The 16,907-nt window shown below is 35.9% G+C and overlaps 3 protein-coding genes across 6 annotated transcripts; 1 reads left to right on the forward strand and 2 right to left on the reverse strand.

Moving 5' to 3' along the window:
• Positions 1-6,692: 6,692 nt before the first annotated feature.
• On the reverse strand, positions 6,693-8,464 carry LOC106296985 (thioredoxin reductase 2-like). Of its 3 annotated transcripts, none has more exons than XM_013733255.1 (5): positions 7,480-8,464; positions 7,200-7,257; positions 7,063-7,102; positions 6,847-6,971; positions 6,693-6,764 (listed from the first exon to the last, which is right to left on the reverse strand). In XM_013733255.1, exons 1-2 carry the CDS (start codon positions 8,085-8,087, stop codon positions 7,215-7,217), a joined length of 651 nt encoding a protein of 216 aa, XP_013588709.1. In that variant the 5' UTR covers positions 8,088-8,464; the 3' UTR covers positions 6,693-6,764; positions 6,847-6,971; positions 7,063-7,102; positions 7,200-7,214. The 3 variants fall into 3 exon arrangements, with proteins under 3 accessions (XP_013588709.1, XP_013588708.1, XP_013588707.1); XM_013733254.1 differs by having other exon boundaries at positions 6,699-6,971; positions 7,480-8,117; positions 8,228-8,464; XM_013733253.1 differs by having other exon boundaries at positions 6,699-6,971.
• A 1,617-nt stretch (positions 8,465-10,081) lies between these two features.
• On the reverse strand, positions 10,082-10,645 carry LOC106297645. Its single transcript, XM_013733848.1, has one exon. The coding sequence runs from the start codon at positions 10,643-10,645 to the stop codon at positions 10,082-10,084; it is 564 nt and encodes a 187-aa protein (XP_013589302.1).
• A 4,083-nt stretch (positions 10,646-14,728) lies between these two features.
• LOC106296629 lies at positions 14,729-16,650 on the forward strand. Of its 2 annotated transcripts, none has more exons than XM_013732809.1 (4): positions 14,729-15,220; positions 15,623-15,733; positions 16,081-16,161; positions 16,294-16,650. In XM_013732809.1, exons 1-4 carry the CDS (start codon positions 14,996-14,998, stop codon positions 16,363-16,365), a joined length of 489 nt encoding a protein of 162 aa, XP_013588263.1. In that variant the 5' UTR covers positions 14,729-14,995; the 3' UTR covers positions 16,366-16,650. The 2 variants fall into 2 exon arrangements, with proteins under 2 accessions (XP_013588263.1, XP_013588265.1); XM_013732811.1 differs by having other exon boundaries at positions 14,855-15,220; positions 16,285-16,650.
• Positions 16,651-16,907: the final 257 nt, after the last annotated feature.

Consider the following 16,907-nt stretch of genomic DNA (forward strand, 5'->3'; position numbering starts at 1 on the left):
AACATTTAAAAGACAAAATATAAGGATCAGTTCACGGACTCAAGCTTCCTACTTTAAAAGGGCCAAACACTAAAATTAAGATATAACAAATAAATTATTTAGATGTTAATATACAATAAATCACTGACATTAACTACATATGATTTTTTTTAAATAATTTAATAAAAAAAAATTCAACTGAAAATGATATAATAGCTCAATCATAGTAATATTATAGAAGCAAAAAATCAAACAAAAATTATTTACAAATTAACTAACTAATAACTTAAATTAATAAAATAGTATATCTCATACGCACCTTTTGCAAATGTGAACCTAAAACACAAATTACAAAATTATATAAAAAATAATAACATAGAGCACAAGTAAAGTATATCCCGTCCGTAGGGCGGGCCGACCCTAGTATATTATAAAATAATTTATTCTACTCTATATGTAAATTACAAAACATAAAAAATACACATGGATTTTTTTTATAAAACCAGCGGTTTGTGAGTTTACGTTGAACACAAGTTAAATCAAACATCCGCGCGTTGGATTACAAAACATAAAAAATACACATGGTTTTTTTTATAAAACCAGCGGTTTATGAGTTTACGTTGAACACAAATTAAATCAAACATCCGCGCGGGGGCGCGGGTCAAGTTCTAGTTCCAGTTAAAATTTGGTTTAGTTTGGGTTCGGTTCGGCCTGATTTATTTGGGTCTAAACAAATTTTAACCAAAGTCAACCGAAATTAGTTTGGTTTGTGTTTAGTTTGGCTTTAATTCGATTTTGGTTTGTGTTCGGTTCGATTTACTTTTGGTTTTGTTTGTGTTTATTCAGTTCAAGGGAATTGATCTTTTTAGTTTTGTTCTAGTTTGGTTACAAAAAAATTATTTATAAACATATAACAAATTATTATTTGAAACTAAATGATTATTTTCTCATATTTTAACGTAAAGACAAAAAATGAAGAAGATGTAATCCAATATTTTATATTATTATTTTCAAACCTAATATAAATATCATAGGTAATTTTTTGGTTTTAATGTTAATGTATGAGATTCATATATTTTTTACTTTATTTTTAGTTTTGTATCTACTATATATTTGTTTAGAAGTCTAATGTATAAAATTTTGTTTAGCTGTTTAGGTTAAATGCTAAATATACCTTAAAGTTTAATATTATTAATATATTTAGTTAATCTAATTAAAAAACACTGGTTTTTAGGTTTGGTTTGGTTCGATTTTAAACCAAATCAAACTGAACCATTCGGGTTTATAAAATCTTTAACCAAATTGTTTAAATGTACACTTTGGTTTAGTTTGGTCGGTTTGAGCTCGGCTGGGTCGATTTGGTTTGGTGCGGTTTTTTTCCCTAATTACTTCTTCTGTTCTAAAATACACAAAGTTATAGGATAGTGCACAACTGTTTAAAAAAAATATTTTTAACTAAAAAGTAGTATTAATTAAAAATTATGCATTCTTGAAGGATAAGCTTCAACATAGAGTAAATGGATGGTCATCCAGATGGCTGTCAAAGGTCGGAAAATAGATCTCATCAAGTCACTTTCTCTAGCATTTCCAACCTTTGTTATGTCAAGTTTCTTACTACCCTTGGATATATGTGAAAAAATTAGCTAGTGCCATTGCACACTTCTGGTGGAGCTTAAACCCGCCAAAAAGAGGACTCCACCGGGTTAAATGGCAGAAACTATGCTTACCAAGAGACGATGGTGACCTCGGATTCCGTATGATTCACGAGTTTAACATGGTCATGTAGCAAAACAGTTATGGTGATTAACGCAATATCCAGACTCTCTATTATCAAGGGTTTTACGTGGAAAATATTATCGGCTTAGCTCGCCATTGCGATTAAGTTCAACAGATAACTCTTCATATGTATGGATTGCCTCTCAGCTGCAAGGCATTTATTAATGTTGGAAATTAGACATAAGATCCCTTCAGGCTACGAGGTCAAAACATCAGAAGATCCTTGGATCCCTACTACACCTGCTAGGCCAGCCAGACATAGAGTTCCAATGGCACATCCTAGTCAGTGACTTCATCAATGTTGATTCAAAGGAATGGGATGTGGAGATGTTGGATAATATTGTTCACTTAGATGATATCACTCTAATTACGAGATTGGCCATAGGCCTAACATATCACAGAGATAGCTACTGCTAGAATTGTACAAAAAGTGATCAGTATATTGTTAAGTCAGGATATTGGGTGGCTCGAAACATCCTAGAGAGAGAATGTTGTCTACTCGAAACCCATTATTACCAAGCTCCATGCCTTTTCTTGAAAAGTCCATGCACCATAGAAAATGTCTCATTTTATATGGCAGTTGATAACATGACATGTGGTGGTGACAAGGAACCTGACGCTTTGTCATATGCGATGTGATAATATTTGCCCTAGGTGTGGAGAGTCAGATGAGTCTGTTAATCTTGCTATCTTCGAGTGTCCACCATCATTACAAGCATGAGCTTTATCAGCTACACCCTCCAGTCCAAATATCTTCCCTACCTCTAGTATATTCACAAATATAAATTATCTATCCGGGAGGAAAAGTTATTGAAGCAATTATAAAATATATTACAAAATATCACGGGTGGTTGGTTTGGACGTAGCGTAAAAGTTTTACTATAGAATTTTGTCTTTGGATTTTTTGATGTAAATGTAGCTGTAAGAAATTAAATGATAAAAATAATAAAAATGGAAAGATATTTCTACAGCAATATTTATGTTCTTACCGCTTACAAAATAAGACTTTAGAAAACAAGGATCCTACAACCATTTTTAAATTTTTTTTGACTTAAGCTTTAAAAACTAGATAAAGCATGATTGGTAACTTTCATAGTTGTAGATAAAAATTAAAGCTAAAGTCACTTGCTACATCACAACCAATCAACCCCATCATTGATTACATAGTTTTTGATAAAATATAAATTACTTTGAAATAGGAAAACATCAAAAGTTTTCTTAAACATCATGAATTCTGAAACAAAGGGAGTATAAGAAAACTTAACAACTCTAGGGAAACTCAGATATATCCTTAGTCATTGGCTCATTAATACAAGTTCACTAACTCTTTCAAATTTAGAATCGATTGTTATATCTCTAGCTAGTTAAGCATATCATTTTTCTTTGACCTTGTATATATGATTGAGTTTGGATTAATGTAAACAGGTATTAGAGTTTTGGTTGATGTAAACAGGAAGTCAATTACTATATAATGTAACTTGTAACAGAAAGATCTAATAACAGAAATCATTTTTCCATTTCGAGCTTCTTCTTCTTCGTTGATATTGAGCTCAACTAATATGGTATCAGAGCGAAGAGAATCAAACTCTCGTTTGATCCGTTCATTTCTTTCATTTTTGACCTAAATCTATCGGTGATTCTCGCGATTGATTCTTCTCTGTGAGATTTTTGTAATTGTTTCACTTGACACTCAAAATTTCACAACAAAATCGATCGATAATGGTGATCGGAAGAAAGGTTAGTCGACGTTTTGGTCGCGCATCAGCATCGGCAAGAAGATCTTTCGTTCGTGAATCTCTGTCACCAGATCCACCGTCTCTTCCGTCGGAATCGTTCAATAGCATTCATTGTTCGTTCTTTTCACTTGATACGCAAAATTTAATAGACGATATTGTATTGATCTATGTTGCATGGAAACTTGGTCGAAAGTCCGTTTCACGTTTCAGAAACGTTTCGAAATCGAAATTTTTCGGAAACTCGTGGAAATACATTGGAAACTTGTTTCTTAAAAATCTCATCTTGGAAACTTGATGGAAACTTGCGTTTGATTTTGGAAACTCACGATTCTGTTTTGGTATTTGTGCATAATAATCTTTGGGTCCGACTGGTGACCATTCTGGAAACAAGAGGAGCGAATAGGAAATGAACGTAGATGAATAAAATTGCAGGAATGAAAAAGAATGCTTGTTTCATCCTATATTTAACAAGGAATAACTTTGTTCTTTATATCTATTTTTTTGGGAAAATTTCTTTATTTCTCTATAAAAAGGAATGGTAAGGAATGAGAAAAAAAAATTATTCCTTGTGAATATTGATTTTTCTTAGGAATGTTAGGGAATGTATTATTCTTCGTCGTTCCTTGGTCACTATTTTATACCCTTCGTCTTCTATCTAGATGAAGTCTTGCATACAATAATGGTCTCAATCATATGTGAGATGTTTGAGGTGATCAATTTGATTCAATGTATGAGACTAATCCTGGGAGAATTGAATTGTTTGAATATCTTTCTCTCGATAAACTTGAGTTGGAAGCAGTCATGTTCGATGGAACTAATGAAGATAAGGTTGAAGATGATGTTACTGATCTTTGACTTGCAGTTATAATTTTTATCTTTAGTTAGGCTATCTAATATTCAAGTATTAAGATTTTTTTTTATTTTTTTTACTTTGATGTTTAATGATGATTTATTTCATTTTGGTATAATTAAATATAGAATGACTATTATTGTTTATTTATATTCTTAGATTTACTAATCATAATAAAATGAATTCACATATTAATCAGTTGTATATATATATACTAGGGTCGGCCCGCCCTACGGGCGGGATATAATTTATTTATGATTTATGTTATTATTTTTTTGTATGATTTGTGGGTTTGTATTTTAGATTTGTATTTGCAAAAGACGTATACAATACACTACAAAAAAGATCATATTACATCACATAAATAGCATCAGAAAAATGAATGATATCAATTTGAGACAATTATTAATAAATGATACAAAATATTTGTTTTAACATCAATTATTGTAATGAATGTTGTTATTAAATTATCTTTGTCCATATTAATCTTTGTTAAGCAAGTGAAAATCAATTAAAAGATATATTATCTTTTCTTACGTGTAAAAATATGCAGTTTACTCTAAACTAAAAATAATTTTAATTTTTACTATTTTTTTGTTGTTCTTGTCTGAAATCAAAAGTTTGATAAATTAATAAAAATCTTTTATTTTTTCATTAATATAATTATTTTACATTTTTAGTGTTTGTTATATTTTTATTTTAAAATTAAGTATAATAAAAATGCATGACACTATAGTTGAAATTTAATACAAAATTACAAATTATTTTCATTCGTATATATTTGTTGGTGAATGCGTTGGTACTTTTTATACATTTTAAAACCTATTGAGTTAGACAATGTGAAAAATGAATCAATTTACAATTTCTTTTCTAAAGTTAGTTAAATAACATAACAATCTAAAATTGATTATTTAAGTTTACACATTATATTTAAACTATTATCAAATAAACCATATCATCCAAACTTTTATCAAATAAACCATATGAAGCCAAGGTCGTACTACATATTCAGATTAAGTAACACTCATTCATTTAAGCAGGATTTTTAAAAATTATATTACTATGAAATTAATAATCCCTTATAGTATATTACTATAATATAAAGTTATAAAAATAGATTCAAACCAATAGCTACTTTGAAATCATAATATGTAAACTACAAAAGATAATGTATCTTTACGTTCATGGAATTTAAACCAATATATTTTTGGTTAAATTCATAAAGAACTTTATGAAGCATATAAATTTTTCTTTGTAAAACTTAGTTAAATTGTTCGGATGGCCAATTAGTTTAGAGAGATATAGAGAATCATAGAATCTATGGAACCAACATTGCATCTATGTTGTTTGTATTTCTCTTTTCATTGACATTGTCCTCTGCTGTTACTTCTCGGAGAGAGCCACATAAAAGTAATTGTTGCATAATCTTTCTTTTTCTTCTCGATTGTAATTCTCGAAAGAGCCAGCATGAAGACATTGGTTTTAGCTCTTAAGTATAGCCAAGTAAGTAGTTTACAAAGCTTTTATGACTTAGAAGATAGACACATATAAACACATGTTAACCACATCCCTCAGAATAGAGTGACTGTTGGAATAAGCCAAAAAAAAATAAAAATTTACAACTCAGAAATTTACTTATAGTTATACCAACTCTACTATTTTCTCTTTTTGTTAAAATTACAAAATTATCTTACCATAAAAACGTAAAAAATGTAATCGTTAAATCAGAAATTTACTTAGAGTTATAACAACTCTACTAATTCCTCTTTTTGTTAAAATTTACAAAATTATCTTACCATAAAAAATGTAATCATTAATTCTTTTTATTGTTTGCCTTTTTCCCTCATCTTTGTTGGTGACGAACATTAAAAAGTATAATCTCTGAACCTTTCTCATCTATATCTTTTCATGTCCTTCACACCTATAAAAAATCGCCAATCCTGGTTTTGATCAGAATCATCATCCAAATGATTGCCTCCTTCTCTTGGTTAGAAGAGAGATAGAGAGAAATACATAATTGTGGAGATAAATGGGAAACAGTCTCAACTCATATAGCATTTTTTCCCTTCTCTCAGGTATGCAATGGTACGTCTCACCTAATCCAATCTGTATTTAAGAATTTGAAACAAAATACTGTCTCTCATCATTCCCTCTCTATAAAATACAGACAAAACCCACATTCATATGATTCTGCTTGCAGAAAGGCCCCATCCATGTATTCCAGAACTCCAAAAGAAGACCCGATCAATTTCTATCCTCTGTGGCATGAAACATACACATTAGATTTGATGATAATACCAAAAAGAATACAGGTAGATTGAAATATCAATAAAACATCAGAGAATGCTTGCCTGCAGTGTAATAGTTGAGAGAGAGCCTTCTTCTTCTTTTGGTAATTTGAGTGTGAGAAACCATTTTCATTGCTGCAAGTTTCAGTCAAATGAAACAGACCAACCCAGTTGATTGTCCCTTGGATTGAAGAGGAAGGAAACTAAGCAAACCTACAGCTAAGCAAGTTGTTATACGGACTGATGAGTTCTGAACTTTTGTTAAACACCCCATCAATGGCTTGTTCTATGATGCAGTCATACTGAGTTCACCATAACCATCAAACCATGTCTTGCAAATAACTAATCATATAAAAGACGAACAAAAATGTCCTTTAATAACTTCTAAAAATAGAACATGAAACGCAATAAGGAGTTGATGTCTCTTTATTACCTCTCAGGCTTTGTAATATATGAGAATCGGATGGTTACATCTGCACAGAAAAGAAAACATTTATTTTTAAGACATCTGAAACATCATATAAGAAGAGCCTATAGACATAAAAATTCATTGAGTGTTAAATTGCTTACCAACTAAGACTCTAATTACATCCAAATTTGTATCTTTTGGCATAGGAGCTGGAGGGTCCTGCAAATCATAAACGATCCTTTATAAGAAACTAACAGTAACTCAAAGAGCCCAAGAATGGAAATTAGAACAAATAAGTTGACTGAAGTAAAATAGCAAGAAACCAATAAATGATCTAAACTCTATTAGAAAACCTAATAAGAACTTGAAGAGATAGATAAGTTAGCCATTCAAAATAAACATAAATTTCTAGTGTTAGGATTTCTGAGGATGAAAGCTAACCTTTTATATAGCAAGAAATCCACAGCCTCGTAGAGAAGAACGCTCGTCTTAGTGGTACCAGGCTTGGTCACCACATACCCATCCTCATCAAGCTCAAACTGCCCATCCAAGAACTTCGTTGCTGGCTCATGACCAATCGCAAAGAACAACCCATATATTTTTAAATCCGAAACATCACCACTAACAACAACGTTCTTCACCTTCAAACCACCAAGCAGACCTTTCCCGTTCTCATCTCCATACGCCACCACCACAGAGTTCCAAATCAATTCAATCTTAGGTTTCGACAACGCCCTCTGCTGCATGATCTTCGACGCTCTGAACGTATCGCACCTGTGGATTATATAAACCTCATGCATCGCAGAGTCTCCGCCGCCGATAACTACCAGAGGCTTGTTCCTAAAGATCAGAGCGGTGCCGTCGCATACAGCACAGGCTGAGATCCCTCGGTTCCAGAAACCACCAGCGCCTTTGCCAGATCGGACGAAGCTCAACCGTTTCGCGACAGCTTCGGTGGAGATGATGATGGCGTCGGCGAGCACAGTTCTCGAATCCGTGAAGATCTTGAACGGCCTCGAGGAGAAATCGACCTTGGTGACTGTCTCCATGAAGATATCGGTGCCGAACCGCTCTGATTGCTTCCAGAACGTGTCGACGATGTCGATGAAATTGAAGATAAGTTGATGAAATCATGGGAAATCAAAAAGGGAAGAAGAAAATAAAGGGATTCTGGAGGAGAAAAGCATACTTATTTATACTAACAAATAGACCGTCCTGGAGAAGAGAGATTTGCATTGAAGACCCAATCATGGTTGATGGATTAAAGAGGCGTTTAAGCCATGGATCTGTAACTGTGGTGTTTCGGTTGATTAAGAGTAGAGCAATCGATGTGGTAAAACCCCTAGGAGGAGATTCTTCACTATGGAAATAATGGCGGAAAAGGAGTACGAAAGCCCATCACAATTCCTGTCTTAATGAAACTATGTGTTTCGTATACAGATACCACGTGTCGATATGAGTGGAAGTGACTTATCTAGTTGGCGGCTGACGTGGAAGCCTGAGGAGAGAGCCAACAGTTCTTTATAATAATAGATAGATAGATAAATGTTTCTGAAACGTTTTCAAAACAAAACAAATTCAAAAATTATGTTTTCAAACGTTTCGAAACGTTTCCATTTGTCGTTTCCGCTTCCTTGCAACTTAGGTATTGATAATATATTTTTTTTGCTGAAATGTGATAATATACTTTGGCTTTTGCTTTACAGCCGTCATCTTTTTCAAAAGATTATTTCATTTAAATTATAGTATGCCAAGTGGCAAGCGTACCCCAAATAAAATACTACAATAAAATAAACGTTGCATTTACTAACAATAAACGATACACAGATGAGCAAAAATAATAAATGATTCCTGAGCCTGACCGTTAACATATTAATATCCAAAGGCCAGATGACAAAATCAATAGTTAGACCAGAAATATATATCGTTGACAAAAAAAAAAGACCAGAAATATATTTTGCTGTTCCAATCAATTAACTAGAAAAAGATTTAAAATATTTTATAATTATAAAAAGGGTTATCCCTAATTTGTATAACTGCTATTTCCAGTTATAACTGTTTTTCCGTTACAACTGTTTTGTTTCTGTTCAAAAAAAACTGTTTTGTTTAATTGTTAAGCTATATAAAAATTACATGATTATCTGTTCGTAAGTAAAACGAATTTACAAATATTTCTTTTGTAACTAATTTATTTAATTAATCTAGAGATCTTGAAGAAAATTCTGAAAATATATATTTTTAAGCCTTGCTATCATATGTTTTTAATTTGTTTAGTGGACACTAAAAATTAACCAAAATCAAAAAGTGAAAAAAAATTATCGTTTTGTAATTGACTTCAAATTAAATTTAAGCAAAAATGATAATATACATATAGATATATCAAACTATTCATTTCATACTATTTACATATTAATTTTTATAAGGTATCTTAGAAGGTATATAGTGATATGATAACACATCATTATATATATATATATATTTTTTATAAATCATATTTGACATACAATTACTTTTACAAATGATATAAATAAGCCTGATTGGCTTTAGTTTAAATAAGCAAAAGAAACAAAAACCCATACAAGCCTGATTGGCTTTAGTTTAGAGTGTGCTTGACCCAGTGTTTAAATTTCAGTAACACATATCAATGGAACTAGAGCCCAAACTGGCCCAAGAGTTAGAAGAGGAGGGTGAAGAGGCGGAGAACGATGATCAGTTGCGTCTTTCTCGTTTCCTCCGTTTTTCATCACGTTCGGAGGAACCATAGTTGAGTCATTGCTGAAGAAGCTCTGGAGTTTGCATATCGGAAGCTCTGAAGACGATTTCTGATTTGCCTGTCAATAGTGGTGATTAAGGTCTCAGGTGGCTTGAAAACTTGGTGGTGAAGTCTTGCGTTTCTCTCCGACCAGATCCAGTAGATTGTGGCTTGGGTTGCTAGCAGACAGAGACGCTTGGAGTCTTTGTTCCCTCTTAGTGATTGAAGCTGGAGTATTGTGTCTTCCCAGGAGATCGAGAGATGGAGATCACAGCGGTTGACAATCCATGTCTAGATGGTGTTGCTGTAGGGACACTCGAAGAAGAGGTGATTTCTACTCTCTTGGCCTGTGTTACAAAGCAAGCAGTGTGGGACAACATTTAATCCCCAGTTGATTAACCTGTCTCTAGTTGGACACCTATCAAGTAAGACAAGCCAAGTTAAGAAGCTATGGCGAGGAATTCCATAAGAGAACCAAACCAGTTTCGCCCAAGGAACCAGAGGCCAAGGTCCTTTCAGATAAGTGTAGACTTCACCACATTTGTACTTCTGTCTCTGTTTGCCATCTATCACCCACTCATTGCTATCTTCTTCATTTGTCAATACAACCGTTGTCAAGTGCACCTGTAAAGCTAACTGATTCTCTGTTCTTGCTGGCGGCAGAGCCCATCTCCCATCTCTATATCTAGATGCTACAGTCGCAGAAAGGGGGATTCCGAGTCTCGAAGATTCAGCGTTGAGGAGTGTATAGAGCTTCCCCAGATGAGACCAGTTGTCATACCAGAACCGTGTTGATTCACCATTACCCACTCTTCTCTTGATCAACGGGTAAATTATGTCTCTTGCTTTAATCATCTTGTTCACGAGCCACGAGTAGTTGTTGCTCGGCTTGACTGACCAAAAGTTAGAGACATCACCCTTTAATATCACTTCTTTAAACCAACAGACCCAGACCGAGGTTGGGCAGAAGAATAACAACCAGATAAGTTTCAAGATGCACGCTTTGTTCTAAGAGTGAAGATCGTTGACTCCGAGACCACCTTGTTCCTTGGTAAGAGTGACTGTTTCCCAACTCACCTTAGCCGTGTGATGTCCTTCACTGCTACCTTTCCATAAGAATAACCCACACATGGAGTTTATTTTGTTGATACAGGATTTTGGCAAGATGAAACTTGAACACCAGAATGTTGACACCCCCGCAATCACTGTCTTGATTAGGAGTAGTCTCCCAGCAAAAGAAAGAGCTTTCACAGACCAAGATGAGAAACGCTGTTTTATTTGCTGCAACAAAGGCTCACAGTTCTGCAAGCTTAGCTTCTTCGTACACAGAGGTACTCCTAAATAACACATAGGCAGACTCCCACAAGGCATACCAGTAGATACTTGTATAGCAGATATTTCCTGATCCGTAAGACCTGAGGCATAAAAGCTAGATTTTTGTAGACTGACCGCTAAACCTGATCTCTTTTCCAATTCATGCAGTATTTGAAGCACCTTTTGCACTGATTCAATCGACCCATCAATAAAGATGAGAAGATCGTCCGCAAAGGAGAGATGGGTCAGCTTAGTTTTGTGGCATTGATGATGGTAAGACAGATATCCTGAACGTGCTTCTTTATCCAACATCGGAGACAAGTAGTTCATGGCTATTACAAACAGGTAGGGAGATAGTGGATCTTCCTGCCTTAACCCCCGCCTTCCTTTGAAATAACCACTTACCGTGCCATTATAACCAACCATGAATGATGTTGTGCATATGCAGGACCTAAGAAGACGGATGAATGGGCCTGGAAGATCTAAGCTCTGCATTGCCGAGAAGAGGAAGTCCCAAGAAAGCGTGTCAAAGGCCTTGGCTATGTCAACTTTTACGGTAATCTTCTTTGATCCACGGTTCTTATGGTAACCATTCACGAGCTCACTTGCTAATACCGTGTTCTCAACCAGCAATCTTCCTTCTACAAATGCTGTCTGGTTAGGCAGTATTAAGTCTTTAAGGATTGGCTTTAGACGTCTCACCAATAGTCTAGAGATCACCTTATAGAGAGTATTCAAGCAGAAGATTGGTCTATAATCTGATATTTGCGACGCTCCTGTGAATTTAGGTACCAGGGACAGGATCGTGGAGTTAGTCGTTGTTGGCAGGAACCCAAAGTTGAAGAATTCCTGAATCGAATTGATACACTCATTTCCAAGTAGAGACCAGGAAGCCTTGAAGAATCCAGAAGTAAGACCATCAGGCCCTGATGCTTTGTTGGGATTAAGAGAGAACATTAGCTTTGTAATTTCTTCTCCCATCGGCATCATGAGAATAAGACCTTGTTGTTGTTGATTGCAGGTGTAGGGCGTTAAAGTCTGGAACCATTCACGCGTGGAGTAAGTATAAACCGGCAGACAGTCTGGTCCTAATACAGCTTTGAAGTGAGAGACAGCATGAGCACTCATCTCCAAGGGGTCAGTGATGATGATCCCTGATTGTAGCAGGAACGAGCGAACGGCGTTGTAGCTGTCTCTAGCTTGACAAACCCGATGAAAGTAAGCAGTGTTTAGATCTCCTTCACGCAGCCAAGTTATCCTCGATTTTTGCTGAAAGAAACACTCTTCAATTTGCCGTAGGAATTGCCATTTCAGGTTTAGTGCATGTTCCTCAGCAAAAGTTTGAGTAGTAGGGTCTGTAAGAGCCTGTACCTGCGCATGTTGCAACAAACCGTAAGTCTCTTGCACTCTCTGTTGGATATTAGAATAGTTTTCTTTATTAAGCATTTTTAAACTCCTTTTGATGTATTTCAACTTCCAGCACAGAGACGCCAAGTTAACAGACACGCTTCCAGCGAGAAACCAAGCATCAGTTACAACCTCCAGAAAGCTCGGGTGTTTGGTCAAGTAGTTAAGGAACCTAAAGGGTTGGGTACCGACTATGGGGAGTTGACAAGCTAGGTCAGTTAGACAGGGAGTATGGTCTGAGGGCGCAGGTGGGAGAAAGGTTGAAGTTGCGTTCGGGAAGGCAGTAAGGATTTGGCTGTTGATCAAGCATCTATCGAGTTTCTTAGCAACAGGAGCAATATCTCTATTATTGGTCCTGGTATGGACCGGGCCATAGTAGCGAAGATCATTGACACCCAGTTGGAGCAAAATGTCACGAAACTCAAACATCCGAGAGGAGTGGACACTGTGACAAAAAGTAGAGTGCTCATGGCTGTGGAGAATCTGATTAAAGTCTCCACCAATCATCCATGGCTTCGAATCCAGCGAAAGAGTGGCTTGTGTGTTTAGTAGCTCCACCCAAAGGTCAGCTCTCTCTTCACTCAGATTAGATGCATAGATAGCAGAGTAGGTGAACAGAGGATAGTTAGGTAGCTCCACCTCACATTTAATCATCTGTCTTGACTGCGCTAGCAAAGTCACCTTGGCAGGGTCCTTCCAAATGATTACAATTCTTCCATCTTCATCCGATAAGTGGTTTGATAGGTAGTGCCAGTCATGGCAAACAGAATTCATAACCCGGGCTAGGCAAAGTTCCTTGATATGTGTTTCCAAAAGTGCACCAAAAATAGGTCTATGGCTATAGAGCCAATCCGAAATAGGCCGATGTTTGTCCGGATCATTTATACCACGGACGTTCAAAAAAAAGAGTTTGACACTCATTAGGAAGAAAAAAGGGGTTCCCCAGCAGACTGGAGAGAGTCAACATTTTGAAGAGGCAAAAAAGGGTTTTTTAATACAGGACCAGTAAGAGGGATTTTTGGAGAGGAACCAATGAGAGAGTTTTTTTGTGGGTGATCAATAAAGGGGGATACAACTAGGTATTTTAGAGTGCCAACCTCAGGAAAGAGTGACATTTGGATTGTATTAGAGGATTGGTATGTGACTTTAGGATGGGACGGTGGTGAAAAAGTAGGGGAAGATCGGGATCTTTTGAGGGATGGCTTTTGTGGTTTGTCAGAAGGACTTTCAGTAGAGGGGTGAAAAGTTTTTGTGGCTGTGAAAGAGTCTAAATTAAGAGATGTAGGGACTAAGGGACTAGTGGGAAGAGAAACAGTTTTGGGTGAGCGGGCGGGAGTGTTTGAAGGAGAGGAAGAAGAAGCCTTAGTAACCTTTGTTTTTACTGCGAGAAACTGCATATTTACTACCGGTTTTTTCATAGGTTTTTGCTGAAAAGCTGAGTCTCTTTTCTTTGCGCTTGCAGCATTACCAGTAGCAACAGAAGCAGATGAGGCAGGAGGGGCTTTAGGTGGAATGTAAGTCAGACAGTTTCTCACAACGTGCCCAAGCTCATGACAATGGGTACATTTGGGAGGCAGCCACGGGTACGAGACAAGTACCTCAACCACTTCACCACTCTGCCTTACAAACTCAACAACACTCGGGAGTGGCTTAGTTAGATCAACTTCTACCTTCACGTGAGACAAGATAAGGTTCACTAAGTTTAGAGTAAAATCATCTGTCTCTTTCGGCTCACCAATCAGTCCCGCAACGAGACTAAGTCCGTGTTGGTAACGTAGGTCGAGAGGAACTCTTGTTAAGTGAGCCCATATCTTGATAGAGCTGAGAGGAGGGGTGCTAGATGAGTGCTCAGACGACCATTGCGCGGTATGAAACATCGAATCACCGACATACCAAATGTTTTTGTCCAACATTTTCTGTTTGAGAAACTCACTCAGGATTCTAACAAGCGTTGATCGTTGCAATGGATTATTGTGGATTAAATAATTTTTTTGAACTCTAAAATCCGTATCAGTAGCTCTGTAACTGTAATCGCAAATATCTAGATGTATCCAAACTTCCAAAATACATAGGATTAGATCAAAGAATATTCTAAAAACAAATAAATTTGAAAAAACAAAAATAATGACACGTAATTAAAGTATTGTTTGAGAGCTGCGAACTTAACGGATACGTAAAACAACAATTAAATAAATAAACAGAGAAAGCAAACAAAATATAAAAGACCGAGAAGAAGAGGACAGAGAACCAGTGAGAGAAGAGAGACCTTAACCACACACAAAACTCTCTCTCAATCCGCCATTAAAACACCAAAAAAAGCTTTTGCTTCGATTCAATCCCAAGTCAGTAAAAATAGGGTTACCAGAAGAACCCCACCGTAATTCCACAGAGGAACTGCACAGTTCGCGTTCCTGCTGCGGCTTGAGGAGGAAGAAGAGCAGTAACGGTAACAGAGACCACCACAAGGAGGAAGAGAAACCGAAGATGCAGCCAACAGAGCCTGCTCAGCCTCAGAGCCAGCAGATGAAGAGCTTGAGCTTTAGCAGTCAGATGTCTAGAGAAGACGAGGAGATGGCTCGCTCTGCTCTCTCTGCTTTTAGGGCTAAAGAGGATGAGATTGAGAAGAGGAAAATGGAGGTTCGTGAACGGGTCAAGGCTCAGCTGGGTCGGGTTGAGGAGGAGACCCGACGTCTCGCTAACATCCGCGAGGTTTGTTTGATTTTTGTCTTTAAAAGTTCGAAACTTTGAAGATCTTGTCTGAAATTAGACTCATGCACTTTTGGTTTCTTGTTTCTTTGTGTTTGTGTTTCGAAAGTCGGTTTTTGTTCTGTCGATTTAGAAGATTTAGGGTTTCAAAGATGTGAACTTGTTAATTCTGAAATGGTTAAGCTTGAAATCTAAAGTAAGCTAATTGCTCTCTCTGCATGTACTCTGTTTATTGAACAAAGAACAAACTTTGATTGGGTTTTGTAAGTTTTTTTGGGGGATTAGATCAGACAGATAAGTGAAAGATCTCTTTTTGTTGTTGTTTGGTTCTTCACAAGCTCTGCTTTTTCAGACAAGAGTTTGACTTTTGTGTGAAGATGTTTATGTTATTGTTTTTGGTTTCAGGAGCTTGAGACTATGGCAGATCCCATGAGGAAAGAAGTTTCTTTGGTGCGAAAGAAGATTGATAGCGTCAACAAAGAACTCAAACCATTAGGCGCAACAGTTCAAAAGAAGGTAAAACATATCTCTCAATAGCAGTTACCGCCCGGTAAACTAGCGTTGTTTGGTATTAAAAAGTTTTGGTCTTTACCAAACCCAAACTCAATTTTGATTAATATGTGAATTCATTTTATTATGATTAGTAAATCTAAGAATACAAATAAACAATAATAGTCATTCTATTTAATTATACCAAAATGAAATAAGTCATCATTAAACCCAGTGTTGTTTGGTTTAAATTGTTTTAGTCTTTACCAAACCCAAACTCAATGTCAACTCAATAGGTTTGGTTGGGTTGTTATGGTATTAACAGAAGAGTCTGATACTCATGTTTGTTGTTTTGTGTGGATGACATGAAACAGGAAAGGGAATACAAAGAAGCATTGGATACATTCAACGAGAAGAACCGTGAGAAAGTTCAGCTGATCACCAAGCTAATGGAGGTTAGTTTCGAGTTCTCTGTTCTAATTTTCACAGAATTATTAGGACAACAACAAAACCGAGTTTTGTTTGAACATTCACTAACCGGTGTTGGTTTGTTTTTCTCTAAATTTCTCCCTGGGGAGATGGGGCAGTTGGTTGGAGAAAGCGAGAAGCTGAGGTTGAAGAAGCTTGAAGAGCTTAGCAAGAGCATAGAAACCGAGTGAAGACTGTGTCACAGAGAAGAAAGACATGCCAATGAAGAACTAATCTTAGGGTTCTGATGTATCTATTTATTTATTTTTCATGAAGTTCGTGTGTTTTTTTTTAGTTTGTGGGTGTTTTATGTTATTTTTTCTAAATGGATTTGATTTGTAGAAGTATGATGGGGTGTTTTATGTTTTTGATTAACCAAATTAGGGAAGGTTAATGGGATAATGCTTAGGTACTGAATGCTAAAGGGTTTGTAAGTTTGAATTATCTTTTTCTTGCTTTTTAAATGTTTTTATTTATTTTAATTATAATTTGTTTCCCTACCACCTTACATTTTTCACTTTTTTTGGGTAAAGTAGCCGCTCGCCAAGGACCATGTGCACATTTGAAATTGAAATGATTGACTTCCTGTCAAAGTAGATAATGTCTTTTGCTTGATTCACAATAAACGCAATACAAAGTGGGGTTTGAACATTTATCACAACAAATGATCTTTAGTACGAAACATACAGCTAGCTAATCTACACCAATTATTATACTAACAGCCTATCTCTAT

The sequence above is a fragment of the Brassica oleracea genome, chromosome C6, assembly GCF_000695525.1.
Source record: "Brassica oleracea var. oleracea cultivar TO1000 chromosome C6, BOL, whole genome shotgun sequence".
Taxonomy (NCBI): Eukaryota; Viridiplantae; Streptophyta; class Magnoliopsida; order Brassicales; family Brassicaceae; genus Brassica; species Brassica oleracea.